Source organism: Passer montanus, unplaced genomic scaffold, assembly GCF_014805655.1.
Source record: "Passer montanus isolate IOZ18808 unplaced genomic scaffold, ASM1480565v1 scaffold61, whole genome shotgun sequence".
NCBI classification, from domain to species: Eukaryota; Metazoa; Chordata; class Aves; order Passeriformes; family Passeridae; genus Passer; species Passer montanus.
The window spans coordinates 4444553-4459919 of record NW_024371149.1 but is presented as its reverse complement, the minus strand read 5'-3'; the positions used below and the strand labels follow the sequence as shown (position 1 = coordinate 4459919).

Genomic DNA, 15367 nt, shown 5'->3' with positions numbered 1-15367 from the left:
GTAGCACCGGGAAGGTGAACCCACTTTCCTTCTTTTCTAAATCACCTATCATGTAACTGTGTGGGCCTCCACTGAATCTAACCAACCTGGAAAGACCTGTCACCAAGTATCTAATTTGCCTTGCAGAGCCAGGTTTCCAGCACTTGTGTTCAAAGTATCTTCTCAACTGGACCTAAAGAAACAATTGGCACTTCTTGTTTTAGCCTACCTGCAACAAAAACTACAATGTGTTACATAATGACTGTGGATTAAAAACATGGGTGATGAGAACGAATCCTTCCTGAATACAAAGTTCATTTTATTGGAGCTTTCATTTGGAAATTACAAGTTACTAGTGCTAAAAACTATCATGATGTCTGGATTCAATTAATCAACACAACAGAAGTCCTACCTTTCTGAAGGACATTTCCACTTGGGTATCCCCATTGAAGTTGAATTTAGCAATAGCATCTCCATATTCCAATACTTGCAATGGTAATGGCTTTTTGGGTTGAGCCTTTTCAGCTGGTGGAAGGAACTAGAATGAACAAACAGAATTAGCTACATCTCATACACAAAATCCATAAACTGGTCTCAGGCAAAAAGGGAGTGGACAAAGAGAACACCTGCAAGGAAAGCAGCTACCTCTATGTATGATCGTGGGAAGATGCCAACTCTGCCATGGTGTTCACCTTCAAGCCAGTTCTGGTCAATCTGCTTGTAAATGTAAACAATATCTCCTTTTTGCAGAGGAAGTTCCCTGTAAACAACACAAGCACTCCATCAGAACTTCACTGGAGGAGAACAAATGTGTTCTTTTTCTGTCCAGCGATGCCTAGGTACCAATGGGTCCATCAGCATGTTGATACACATCATGCTCCACCCAAAGCACAAGCTAAATGTTGAGGATTACTCTGTTCATATTGTGATGTGCAAGACCTCTCTTGCTCTTTGGGCATTCTATCAAAAAAGTTGGTCTGTGAGGGCCCTAACAACCACATACTCTCCAGAAGCAATGGGGTCAAGCTCAAGTCACATATGACATTGGCTACTTTCCATGTTGGATATGATGAGCAGCCCTCAATTCAAGTTTTGAAACAGTCATGTCAAAAGCACCTTCCAAAGAGACATATGATTTTAATCTGAGCTAGTTTGCTGATTAGATTAACATACTCACATGGTGAAGTTGATCCTGCAATGAGTAAATTGATGGTCAGCCTGTGGTTGTGCAATCACTGACCTCAAATGGGTTAAAAATTGGCATTTCAATCCACAGGCTTCAGTACTAAAATTATGAATGTCTGCAGCTTGAAGAACTGTGGCCAGCTTGTACTAGGCTCATAAAGTTACTACTTGAGTCCCAAGAGGAAAATAAGCAACAGGGCCTTTTCTAAGATATTTTTTACAAGCCCTGCTTTACTTTTGTCTTGCACTCTGGTATATTCTACTCAAGGGACACAACAGCTACACCTAATCTGCCTCAGTTTTATTACAGGTTCTGGGGAGATACTATTTAAATTATTACAAATCATCACATATAAAAATATTCTCAGGACATTAGTTCATTCATGCAGGTCCTTCACTGAATTCTGCTCTTCTTTCTTCCCTCTCTAGCAATGTTAAAATGAGAGCTTCTCCATGCTCATGATGAGACAGAGGCTTTCAAGGCCTTCTCTTCACAGCAGTCTTCCCTAAAAAGAACAAATAGTGCCATGGGATTCACCCAAAGGACCACAACAGGGCTTGGAGGTACAACAATGACATCTGAAACATCTGCTGATGTATCCACAGATGCCAGGAGAGCAGTGACCACTCTGCACACTTCTTTGTCCTGAATCAGGAAAATGCTGAGCCAGGGGCCCACATGCTTAGAGCTGGGCATCTGTTTAGCTTCTGCCCATGGGCTATCCTGTGCACAGTGAAAAGGATGTTCTTCTCCTGTGGCTCCATCCACTTGCAGGGCAGAGCACCAACTTGTTGCAGTAAAGAATGCAGGTTTGTCCTAAAAATCACGTGGGACAGAGATGCACTGAGAAAGAAGACATTTTCCTAAAGGTCCTTTAGATGCTATGACATGCAAGGCTCATATTACTTTTCCCTGCCTTACTATGGACAACTTTGCTTTGGAAACTGGAAAAACACCCTAAAACATGAATCCAATTACATGACACTTCAAAAATGCTGCATCCTAGGGGAAAAAGCAGAGGAAGAACACTCCAGCTAGGAGCAACAAGCTGTACTCACTTTAGTGTCTGTGCTTTAAAGTCAAACTTTGCTCTAGCAGGTCTCATCTGGAGATTAAAAAAAAAAATCAACATATTAAAATAATAATTAGGTTTTCAACCCTCTGATGAGGAAAATCACCCAAACTCTTCTACAGCTAAGATTAGCATGGGGAGGAAATTGAATGCAGGTATTCTGCTACAAGCTTGCGTGCAACTCATATTACAGTCCAAATATGCTGGATGGGCATCTTCCACCAGGACACAATGTGCCAACTACTGGCATAGCAATAATTAGGAGCTCTACAGGAAATAGAAGTAACAGCAGTGAACTTTTAATGTGACTAACCCTGATGAATGACAGCTGATCCAGTAACTACAGTTACTGGGGCTCCAGGACCAAATTTCTCTTGACATTTGAATGGAAGAGCAAAATTTACTAGCTGGGAAAAACAGCAGGATATTATTTGATGTGGCTTTTATTGATTATTACCTGGCCCTGCTGAATACTGCAATGTGACCCATGTACTCTGTATCATTTGGTAGGAAAGAGACAAAGGTAAAAGGGAAATATGAATAAATTAGGCACACGTTTTAAAAAAAATCTTCAGTGACTAAAGAACCAAATGTATGTTGACAGCAGGCCTGGGCTCTGAAAGGTTTACTTGGCTGATTTTCTACAGGCCACAGAATATTCAGACAATTTTACAGTGATTTTGGTAACAGAGCATAAAATACAAAGCAGTCACATTGATGAGGCTCCAGAGCATTTGAAACTAAAGGGCAGACAAGTGTACTCCATCCACATGGTGAGCACCTCACCTTGCATCACAGTGCAGCACCTGTGGGGAAACAGAGCTGCTGTCAAGAGCCCAGCAGCAATCCATGTGAGGCAGGAAAGGCATTTGGCCACAACACCTGGACACAACATCCAGCCCTCCAGAAAAGTGCCTTGGGCTCATGGAAAAAATATGTACCTCCTCCTTTGTCTCTTTCAGAAAGTCCAACCAAGTTGAATGCAGTAAAACATGCTCAGACTTTTTTTCTGAATGTTTCTAAGGGATGTTAAGCATATTTCAAGAGAAGAAACAACGTATTTCTAAAAAACCACAACTATGTGACAGCCACATGGCCAGGATCAACAAGACATGAAGTTTCTAAGCATAAGGCACAGACAAGAAGACAATGTAGCAATATGATGCAAAAGATGTAGAATGCCTTTGATTGACTAAGTAGCTGATATTTAAAGGCATGCATCACAGGTGTGCACCAGCAATTCTCAGCAGGCATGCTTTAATATATGCAGCTTGGTATAGAGATATCAATTAATTTACCAGGCATAAAAGTCAAAGCAGATCTAAATGAAGCCAGAATGGGAAAGGGGAAGGTGGAAAAAAAAACAACAAACGACATTCTCTGAAGAGCTAATGTCGGCCTAAAGCACAACATTGTGAGAGGCAATTATTGCTTTGGGTCAAGCAGCAGACTGAGGTAACTAAAACAGACCTCTGACCCAGATTTCCTCTTTGCAGTATCGTCTACATTTAGGAGGTCCCCAAATCGTTCATTAGTGATAAACTGATGGTGCGTTGGAATAACCCCTGTGTGCCTTCTAGCGGCAATATCAGCTTCTTCTTGCTCACGTTTAAGCCGTCTCTGGTCCTCTAAAAGTTTCTGCCATAAAATTGCATAAAATGGGCAGTAAATCATCTAGTTAAAGGCATTCAAAAGCTGCCATAAATTTGACTTAAGATTCCTGAGTTCCCTGCAAATAGCTGGGGCTTTGCAGTTCAGTATCAAATATTGTTTCTACTAACTAAACAATACCCTTTCATTTTACAAGCACAGAAGGTATCTCATCATTGTTGCATAACTGAAATCTAGCTCATACAGAGGATCTGATTCAAAGCTGATGGAAATCAGTGAGGAATTTTTCTAAATTTTGGGCAGGTCTTAGGAGCTGCTAAGAAGATTGCTGATAATCCAGAGATTTGATCCAAACCCTCTTTCACCAAAAACAAGTATCTCTCATTGACTTCCAAGAGACTTGAACCAGCCCCATTGAGTTCTGAGGCACCAAATTCTCCTAAGCCTTGCATAGGGCTTGGGAGAGTACCTAACCACATTCAGGTTCTCCCATATTTCTTTTGGGCTCATGTAACACACTTTGTAAAATAAAGTAAATAAACACTTGAAAATTGTTTTGGATTTCTAAAGTCTCTAGCACATTAAATGGAAACATGCATTCTTGTACATCTGCGCAGAAGGATTCTTCCAGCTTCTGGGGCTGACTGTAGGCTGAAGAGTTCAGCTGTGTGCTAACTCAAAGGAAACCAGAAGGTCTTACTGAATTCAGTTTTTTTACATTACATGAGTTTTTCATGCTGGATTTTGGAAGTGGGAGAATTACTAACTTTCACATGAGAAGACAGCAAAAAATCATTTTTCACACAGGAATTATGAATAGGTTTTACTATATTTCAAAGCATATATAAACATTATCTGAACTCAGAAAGTTAACAGTAAAAGCAAAACTTACCCCCCGCCCTCCACCAACAAGGGAAACTAGTTCCATCTTCCAGGAAAGCAAGCACTTTATAACTTCTTTAACTCAGCTTGAATACACTCAGTGCTGAAAAGTCTATGTGACTTTTCCTATTATTTCAGCTTGTTCCCCTGTTACCCAGCCATTTCAAAAATGACTGCTACATTCTGTAGACAAGAACTTCAGACACCATAAAGAATTCTAGTTTGCACTGGGGGAAAACTTACCAATTTCTGATAGCTTAAACCAACTTACACTCACTGTTCAAAACTTGTGGACCACCACAGGAATAATAGAGTTTTCACCAGTTTGATTAATACTGACTCAAGTGGCTTGCACGAAGAACAATTACAGATTACCAAGTACTTTTGTGCAAGTACTAGGGTGTTGTACTACTTCTCACATACATTTTCAGCCTTTTTATATTACTTAAAGCCTTTGTATGTAATTTTGTGCAATTGGTAAGAACTATCAGGTTTATCTGAAACAAGCTGAACTGGACTATACACATTACACAGCAAATTAGTGGCAGAGAGTATTGAAAGTAAAACCTACTAGTTACTGATTGTTACTCTAACTTCCAGGACACATAGCCATGGACATCCTACCCTTATGTAAGGCTGAATGCTGTATTTCTTGTATGTGGAGCTGCTACTGCTGTTATAAAGCCATAAAGGAGGGCATTACCTCTTTATCATCATACCGCCTGCGCAGGATTTCTTCTGGAGTTTCCATGTAATCAACTGGTGCAAAATGCCTTGGTGATTCTGAATCTACTTCAAAACAACATAAGGAAGTTAAAATACACATGGATTTATCTAGCATAACCAGAAAGGAAAAAAATAAATATTTTTAAACAATTTGTTTCCATTATGACAGTAAGGATTCTCAATTGCCATTGACCAAATTGCCAATCAGATGTTGATTATTTATCCATTTTCATTTTTTTCCCTTTTGGGCTCTACATGTGAACAAAGATCCAAGAACAGGGAGAAAATAATGATACAGAGAAGAGTAAAGACAGGACTTTGTGAAGAAAAGATTCACTACCGTCATCAAAGTATGATTCAGCATTTTACTGTTGATAAAAGTTTAATACACACACGCACACACACACACACACAACTAGACCTTGAGAAACTACTCCTTAAAGCAAATCATCTGGGTTTGGTTTATAATTCTCATGTGTGTAAATGATACAGGACTAGAAACATCTCATGTCGAGATTCTTGCATCCCCAGAGCTGTTTGAGACATAAACTGAACCTGATGTGATTAGAAATGCAGCGGAAATTGTTTCTCAGAAGTGCAGCTGTTAACAAGCCCTGAACAAAACTGCTCAGCAAGACACGCAAAAGGACATTAGACACACTAGGGGGAGAAAACCAGAGAGTCAGGGAATGTAAAGGTGGGACATAAAAATGCAAGGGTTGTGGAAGAAAAGAGGAGGAGAATGGAAGAAAGAAGACAGATAAAGGAACACCGGTAAAGAACACAAAAACCACCTCCTAGGTACGTCCCAAGTTCACTTTGCGGGTTGTTGTTTGTGTCCAGGCTGTGGTAGAGTGCATATGAAACAGGGTTCCCATTGTTTAAGGAGTCAGGAATGTCAGCCCGGCCCACGAAGCTATCCCGGCTAGATCCCATGGTGGGGAAGTAGCTAAGCCTCTCCACAATGTCAAAGGAGGACAGGCGCCTGGGAGCAAGAGGCCCGCTTCTGGAGCAAGGTTGGTGCTGGGAGTGGTGACTCTTGTTTCCTACACTCCCCTGCAGTATGGGGTCATCTGGGTTCTCAGAACTGGGCACTGCCAGGCTTGCCAGGCAGTCTGGGGGTGGAGTTCTGCAGGATTTGTGTTGGAAGGGCTTTTTCAATCGGAATGGGAGTGGGCTCATTAGGTAGACGTTTCTGGGGAGCATGTGCCTGTCCCCATAGACATCCCCTTTGGAATCAGTGGTCCTGGAGGCCTGCTGCTGTTCATGCCTTCGGATGGTAGTGAACCTGGTGTAGGAAGCTGGGCATGAGCCTTTGCATCTGTTGATTTTATGCTTCTGAGGCCCATTCAGGTTGCTGTTGCTGCTGCCACTGTCATTGGAGGCGTTTGAGAGAAGATCTATCTCATCAGTGCAAGCTGAAAGTGTGTCCATAGGGATAACATCACTGACATCCGAAGCTGTGTCTTCCACATTGCTGCAGGAGCGGGAGGATTTATCTGCAAAGCTGGCAACATCCTTCTCTTCTTGGTGTGCTTTTGATAAATCCAGAAGAATCTCTGCAGAGTATGCAGCACTCAGACAAGTTTTAGACTGAAGAGAAGTGGTGGGTTTGTTCTGTCCAATGGAAAAGTCAAGTGAGGGCATTGATCGGGATCTCTGGATCAGCTGCTCAAAGGCACTGATACGGGAGGAAACGGTGTCTTTGGGGATCTGCTCTGAATCCTCTCGACTAAGGCTGTGCTCCATCCTGTCCTTTGCTTCATTCTCAAACTGAGATGCAATATCCTTCACGCTGCAGGAGGAGACTGTGTCCAAATGGATCCTGGACCGGTTGATCTGGTGCATATCTTTATAGAGTGTTGTAAACTCCACACCACTCTTTCTGGAGGCAGCGAACAGGTAGCCTTTCCTAGAGTTGGTGCCATACTCCTGCAGGCTCATGGTACTGCCAGATTTAATGGCATACTCTTGCTTTGACTTCATCAAGATGTTTTCTATGCTTTCCCCTATGTCTACCATGAAAGCCTTTTTATTATCAAACAAGGCGGTGGAGCTACGAAGGTTTTCGCAGCTTTGAGCTTTCTCGTGAGACAGCAAGATACCCGTCTTGTCCTGCACAAGAACAGCTGGAGCTGCTAGTTTGGGTTTGAATTTAGAAGGAAGGATTTCAGTAATGCAGGCTTTGGCAGCTGATAAAGGCTTCTTATGTTTACATGCGTGACCTAACATACCGGTATGACTAGCATTAAAGGTTCGGCTATTAACTGAAGAGGGTGCAGTCATATGAGCATTCCCACCTTTACGATCCACTGGTAAGCATGCAGAATAAAATAAATACAACCTGTTAGCTTAAGTGCTAGAAAGCTATTGAGAAAGGAGAAAGAACATGCTTGGATTTCATAAAATGCACCTTAAAGAAACAAAATTCCAGAACATAAAGAAAAGCAGGAAGAAACTGCAAAACAAGCCACGCTTACAGGAGTAGGTGAAGTGCTGCTAACATTTCTAAAATGAGGGCTTGGCCAGAAGCAAATCTGGAGCACTTTTAAGGTACTCTCCTAAAAAGTGCTAAGCATCATGAGCTTCCAGGGAAGCTGTGGCACCATGGAAAAGGGCAACTGAACTCTGGGCAGGATCAGGGTGTCAGCAAGAATGCAGAGACACTAACATTGCAAAAATGGCTTAATACCAAGCCTGCAATCACACCTACTATGGTCTCACCACAGTGCTGGCCAAACAGTTTACTCCTGGGAGGAAGAAAACAATCAGAGGCTGACTGTGCTAGCAGAAGCACACCACATCAGCTGACCTCGCCCAAGAGATGCCTGCTTAGAGATTCCCCATACTAGGAATAAGCTGAGTGTCCTTCAGACAATGTGGTTGGCCATAGTTGCTTTAAAATTGAAGGAGTCAGATCAGGACATGGTTTTTTGGCTTTTTTTTTTTTTTAATAGGATTCAGTCTGGTTTCAGCTTAGACTGCAGTTTTTAGGTCTGTTTCCGATTTCAGTTCAAATTCAAATGTCAAAATAACCATTCAGGTTCAATTGCAGTTTGGGGAACAGTTTGAACAGATTTTTTTGTTCAGATTCAGTTTGACTCCCTGCCATACAGGCCTGACAAAATGCTGAAAAACAGCTGGAAGATGGAGACAGAGAGACCTTTTTGGTATGATGTACTATTTTTAGGGAGAGCAGTTCAGAAACCCAGCACATTCCTTCTCCAGTCCTCTCCCCATCTCAAGCCATTTTTAGGTTGAAGTTGGCTCAGAGACACATTCCCCAGTACAATTCCCTGATGGGAATCATGCTCTTCCTTGTCTCTTTTAGAGAGTCTGCAACAGGGGGAGGGAAGAGGAGGAGCCTGGTCTCTTCTGGCTCACATTCCTGGAGCCTGCAGGGCTGGTTCAGCCAGCAATTGCTGGTTCAGTGTCAGTGCATTCTCTGCACAGCCCTGGCAGGCAGGAGGCTGTGCAGCAGCAGCTACACCAGGGCAGCCAGGCCAGCAGACTGGTGTGGCCTGCTGAGATACTGCTGTGGGAAGAACAGAAAAACCAGGAAGGGCTCTAGAATGGCAAGGCAGTGGGAGCAGATGGATAGCAAGGCCAGCCTAAGCAGCCTTGAGGAAGAACATGAGGGTGTGGGCCGTGGCTGAGGTGCTGAATGGAGGGAGCTGATCTCTCTTGAGAAGAAGAACCTGCATCAGTTAAAGGCATCATTAAAAATATTGGCCATTGTGGTCTGAGAGGAAAAAAAAGGAGGGAACACTGGGGATAAAAGAGGAAGGATAGCACAAATCTCAACTGGCTTGAATAGGACTCTAAACCTTGCAAGAGTTTGCCCATATCACCTGGCTTTTGACACTCTGCAGAATGGAGAAGAGGTTGGTGTTTTAACCACCCACCTTTTGTGGAAGCAGAACTCGAAGGTCGCTTGAGACCACTCAGCCCCTGGAATGGGATATCTCCACCTTCCAGCACACTCTTGTAAATCTGCCTTTCATTCTCCAAGGCAGCAGGGTCCCCCACAGCTAGCTCTGACTCCCTCTTCACTGCATGGTAGTTGGGTGAATAAGTGGAGCTGGAATACACAACAAAAAGGAAAGGGACACCAGGAGGTCACACATGTTTGCTGAGAGCTTCATGTAAAGTAAGAGAAAACTGTACTTGAGAACACAGAATAGACTGTGTACAAAGAACTGGTGCTGATGAAGAGGCAATGAATACATTGCAATAGTGTTCTGTGTTTGGCACTACCAAAGCATCCTCCACTTGAGGGAACTCTCCAGTCTTAGTCCCCAGGAAACAGACAGCAGGAAAGCTGTCCTCTATTTTACAGATGAGACAACAGTCACAGAGCTGATGCATGATTTCTTTGCAGACACAATGAAATTAACTGGTTAGCTGGAAGTACACAAAACCTTCCAGTTCTCTCTCCTTAAACACTAACCATGCCTGTCCTGTGCTTACAAAGCACAGCTGCTCAGGGGCTCATCTCACCCAGTTCAGTCTCCCAGTCAACACTACAGTTCAGTTTCTGAAGCTTGTCAGTGAGGGACTGTGCAGAGAAGCAATAGTAAAGGGCTATAGATTTGACACTGTTTTAATTGCCAGAGAAATTCCCAGATGCACACAATTCTGTTCAGCTTTGCCAGAGGCTTCCACTCCAGGGAATAAAAAAATCCTGGACTTTAGGTCTACCATGCATATATACAAACAGAATGATGTTAAAATTAGTACAATTTTAATTTCTTAGGTTTTTAAAGAATGGGAATTTATTGCAAATCCCTTTTCTAGTCATGAACCTAAGCACAAGTATGCTCACACATCTGATTTCTAGATTTCCCTGTTTCTCTCCAAAAGAATAACTGACAATGCCATGGTATAAATTGCCTTTCCAGGTGCAAAAAACCCACTAAGCAATCAGGCAGACTGGTTTCCTAAAAGCTAAGCTAAACTGATACCAGTTCTCGTGCTCAACCAGGCTGTTCAGAATAAGATGGAGTCTCACACAAAGCTATTCTGAGGCCAAAGCATGACTGCTGGAAAATTTGAAAAAATAAAAATATACAGGTTTCCAATTAACAAATATTGGACATCCTGATGTCCAAGAGTGATTCAAATTTATGAGAATTTGGAAATGTTTATGGTTATATCTGTTTGTTGTGGATAAATTTGTACATGTATCTGTTTATTTTGGACAGATGTTGTACTTCTGGGGTAAAGAGAAAGCTTTAAACACATCAGAGGACTGGCTATGGAGGTGGAATTACACAATGTCTGGATCACAAAGATGACTTTCATTTCCGGACAAGTCACATGCACTCCCATAAATTACTTTCTGGAGTAAAAGCTCATGGAAAGCGCCATGAAACTGAAAAACTGACAGTATTCCTTTTCTATCTAGACAATGCCCAAACAGACCCATAGCTACAAAGCTATTGTTTATCAGGGATATCTCTTTGCTAAAGAGTGCATCCCTTTGTCAGGTACCCGAGGAAATCCAGCCAGTTGCTGCAGGGAATAATGATTGCCCTGAGGTTAGTTGTTAGCCTAGTGATTAAGAAACCAAAGGGTTAAAACAATCCTGCTTTGGGACTAAACCTGGGGGAGATAGAGGAGGCATTTGGTGAATCTCTTTACTAGCTGCTCCCTTATTCAGGCCAGCAAGCAGTACTGTATTGCAGCCAAAGCAGCCTGCAATGCCAGGGAAAAATGTGTAACTCCACTGGGCCTCACTCCTGTGCCCCATTCCCAGCATACTCGGCTTGCTGCCTCTCCACTGGCATTCCTGAATGCTTTGTGGGGCACAGATAGTGCTGCCATGAACAGAAACCTACCAGTTGCTTGCAAACATATGATATTTATGCTAATCTCTGAAATTTCCATTTATTTTGTTGCTCTCTTCCTACTAAATGAAACAGTTGCAGCGGTTGTGTGGGTTTCCCAGCAGAATGAACACAGACAGAAGGAAACTGTGTTGAAAGAAGTACAGGAGACCTCTAAGGCCCCCAGAGGGGCAGTGAACACACAGGGTATTAATGGACAGCTGGAGGAAAAACTGCCTTTTTTAACAAACCATACTCATAGAGGGGATCACTGTGCCTATGGACATGGAGCATTCAGTACAATTACAAGGAGTAGTAGGCTCACAGTGGGGGCTGGCTCTGTGGCTCAAATAACTCAGGATAACTCAAGTAACTCAGCACAGCTCAGCGTTTTGCACTGGATTTTGTGTGTGTGTGCTCCTCTTCTACAACAAACCAACTACATGTATAACTCATTTACACAGAATATACTGTTCATTACATATTCTGCTGAAAAAGCAGTGCCCAATAGGTCTTTGAGAAGTATTGTTACTCCTACCACTGTTCCCTTCCTGTAGACTGGAAAATTACTGCCTTTCATCGACTGCATCCATCTGATCTGGTGCACATAACATGGAGTATCTAGCAGCAGCCAATCTATCACACATGTGTAACAAACAATTTTTGTGTATTCCACACAATAATGTTACTTGCATGAAGATAGAGTCAATTTGCAAAACTCATCAGATGAAGTTAAAGGTCTGTTGACTTTTTTAAAGCCACTGCCTAGCACAATCAGCAAATCTCACTTAGACAATGCAATCAGTTATATAATCACTTTAAAACACATTCTGGATCAAAAAGCAGACAGTGTACCAGGACTCACCTAAAGCAAACATAAAATTCTTATGGTACATGCATTTGTCTATATCCATCCCCCAAAAAGCCAAAGCATTTCCAACATCCAACACCATGCTGTACATGACCTCAGATTTTAAAAGAGACATCAACAAGCAATTGATAAACTTACTAGGAAGAATGGTCTGTGGAAGTTTCCAGAGGAGTAACACCTGCTGTATTCTGCAAAAGTCCAAACAAAGGAGTCATTGATATGCACTTACATGTGAGGAGAAAGAAAAAGGCTTGCTTAAATAATTTTCCATTTATTGCTTCAATATTAGCCTATAGGAGACATTGAGGTTTAAGTCTAAATGCAATTTAAGCTGTCAATGTCTTTGCAGAAAAGCAACAATTTTTGTGAGTTCCTTCAGGGCAGTGACAGGTTTTTAGCACAGCCGATGCCTTTTCGCAGTGCCTATTCTTTTGTCTGCAAATGAGTCATTGTGAATAAAGCCAAAAGCAAGAAGAGATAACCAGCTGGGCCATGACCAGGAGACACATGCTCATAATTATTTCCCCAAGCTTTCCCCCAACCGGTCACTGCCCGCCTTTGCTTTAAAGGTGTATTACATTTCTGCAGCACAATACATTCCTCAGCGTTCAAAAAATATCAAAGCTCTAAAAAGAAAAGCAACATTTCAGTTCAGATTCCTTACTTAAGAGAAGCAATGCCAGCTGCACAGGTTCAATAGCAAAAGCCAGTTCTTAGCCGCTTGCTTTAAATCCATCTAACGCTTCTTAGACACATTATTTAAAAATTGAAGGCAATTTTAGAAGCAATTCTCTATTTGGTGTCCCCTCATCTATGTGAGGATTTCTATCTAGGAAGAAAAAGCAAATCTTGGGTTTGAAAAAGCAGCTTTTCCAAGTCCTGGTGAAATGCCGCAGCTTCAAAAAAAATCAGCAACAGAAAAAAAAAGAAAAAATGGCGTGTTACCAATTAATCTATCATTTAATGGTTCGAGTGCTGCAGACCCTCGAAGCAGCAGCAGCAGCTGACCTGCCCTAGAAGGCCATGGCAAGGTGCAGCATAAGGAAAATTGTGTAAAATCTCTCAGGAATATCCAAAATCTTGGGTAGGCGTGAGCTCCAAGCAGAGAGCAGGGCTTGTAAGAAGGGAGAGTAGATGGCAACACGCTTGAAAGGCACGAGATGATGACGTGACACGCCAACCAAGAATTTTAAGCTGATTGCTGCTGCTGCCTATTCATGTGAAAAATAGAGAGGGTTTTTTTCGCAGACACTGAACTCCAAACCTGAAACGGGGACTGGGATGGGGGTGGGGGCAGCTGAATGCAGACATGGTGGTGGGGTGAGAGATGAAATCACTGTATCTGAAATGGATTTCAAGCTGGATTCTCAGCATCACATTCTATTATTTCTGACAGCAACACAGCAAGCCATGCAGTCAGAACGCTCAGAACCATTATTTATCCCAACCTCATTTAATAATCATCCAGCAGTGAATAGATTAGAGCAGAGAGTTTGGAAACGGGGATTGGCAGCATGAAAAGAATAGGAAATACCTTCTGTGGCTTTTTATGTGGTGCTTTATAAAGCTTCTCCATTTTTTCTAAATCTGCCTCTAACTCAGTCTGGTAGAGGTAGAGGTCTTTTTCTAGATCACTCTGGTTAAAGAAGGAGAAGAAGAATGGGAAAACAATGCTTAGGGTTAGGGGAAACCAAAGGAATGTTAATTTTGAAAAAAAAAGAGAGCCTTTTTAATCGAAAAAGAGGAAGGTGGTATGGACAATACACAGATAATCACTAGCAACTAATCATGTTTCAATCATTATAGAGGAAATAGTTTTAGGCAATTAACATTAAAATCAAGAGATGCACAGGCCTGCTAGAATCTATTTCTACAAACCATAAAGTTATAAAACCCACCTGTAAAGAAAAAAAAAGATACTGTAATAATACGCAATATGCTGTTAGTACAATTATCACTGCAAGTCAAGATAGCAAAACAACCACTCTAAATTATGGCTGATTATGATTTAAGAATTGTTTATTAAATCAATTGACTAGCTACTTAATTGTTAGGCTAATGAGCTCAAGCCCAATTAAAAAAGAAAATCACTCACAAGCACACAAAACCCAAGCAATGCTACAAGAAAAAAAAAAGAAAAGAAAACCACATACACACATATATACGCGCTAGATGCTGTAGTGCAACGGACGTGAGACACAATTACCTTTCTATCCTCTCTAGTAAGGATAGAGCAATCTCCAGGAGTATAATCCCAAATCTTTTTTGGAGGCTGATGGAAAGCAGAGGAAGGAAATGAGGAAATGAAGATAAGGAAAGACATCACAGAGAATATGGAAATTGGATTAGAACAGAGGGGAAATACAATAGGGAATTTGCATCAACACTGAAAAGAAATTATAAAATAACAACAAACCACAACAGAGAAAGAGAGAGAGAAAGAGGGATAAATCTGCTATAGCATAAATATCAAGAAATCATGGGGGGCAAAAGGGAATATACATGCAGTGTGGAGGGGGTGTTTTCAGAATTTTTTTTTGCAAGGTGGTCTGTGGGATTTTGGACTCTCTAGAGGGTGCCCACAGCTGTTGGTTAAAGCATTCTGAACAAAAAACCAAATCAAAATCAGGGGGAGAACCATACAGTCATAAAAAAAGCATTTGTTTTGCTCATTCTTCTTTTCAAAAGGAAAGGGTAAACCAAGGGCCTTTGATAAAGAAAAGGGAAAATCTTTCTCACTTCCATCAGCTTATGAATACATACCATGTGAGCAAATGGCTGATTTTCCCGTGGTGGCATTGTGGGGCAATGAGAATGCAGAGTTGTTAATTTTTATTTCACTGGTCTGGAGGTTTGTTTGTGAGGATTTTTGGTGGACAGAGTGGGACACAAAAAATTTGGGAACTAGCTATTTAAAATTCATCCTACAGCTGAAAGGGCTGATTTCAAAATGGATTTTTTTTCCTGTTTGGATGAACATGTAAGTATCAGGCAGGATTATTCAGAGTAAAGGACCAGACTGGACTCTCATAACTGGAGTGAGTAAAGCTCCAAAAACATGTTCTTTGGGCTGTGGCAATGAAGCTCAGTAAAGGCTTGCTAGCTACAATAGTCTGAGATGGCATCCTGAATTCAAGTGCCTGACACCAACACACTACTTATGGAGTTCCACATTCAGGAACTGGCACAGCTCTTGGGGACCATGGCTGCAT

At 41.8% G+C, this 15367-nt stretch overlaps 1 protein-coding gene across 50 annotated transcripts in view; it reads right to left on the bottom strand.

Moving 5' to 3' along the window:
* The window catches only part of SORBS1 (sorbin and SH3 domain containing 1), a 160619-nt gene that overhangs the window by 15823 nt on the left and 129429 nt on the right, over positions 1 to 15367 (bottom strand). For 29 of the 50 annotated variants that reach the window (XM_039727379.1, XM_039727391.1, XM_039727381.1 and 26 more), the window contains 10 exons: positions 14362 to 14427; positions 13690 to 13791; positions 12294 to 12343; positions 9362 to 9537; positions 6251 to 7768; positions 5434 to 5519; positions 3708 to 3875; positions 2224 to 2270; positions 625 to 739; positions 392 to 517 (listed from right to left, as the gene is read on the bottom strand). In XM_039727379.1, the coding sequence (XP_039583313.1) occupies positions 392 to 517; positions 625 to 739; positions 2224 to 2270; positions 3708 to 3875; positions 5434 to 5519; positions 6251 to 7768; positions 9362 to 9537; positions 12294 to 12343; positions 13690 to 13791; positions 14362 to 14427 (2454 nt within the window). The remainder of the gene's footprint in view (positions 1 to 391; positions 518 to 624; positions 740 to 2223; positions 2271 to 3707; positions 3876 to 5433; positions 5520 to 6250; positions 7769 to 9361; positions 9538 to 12293; positions 12344 to 13689; positions 13792 to 14361; positions 14428 to 15367) is intronic. The other 21 variants (XM_039727407.1, XM_039727411.1, XM_039727413.1 and 18 more) reach the window with 5 other exon arrangements.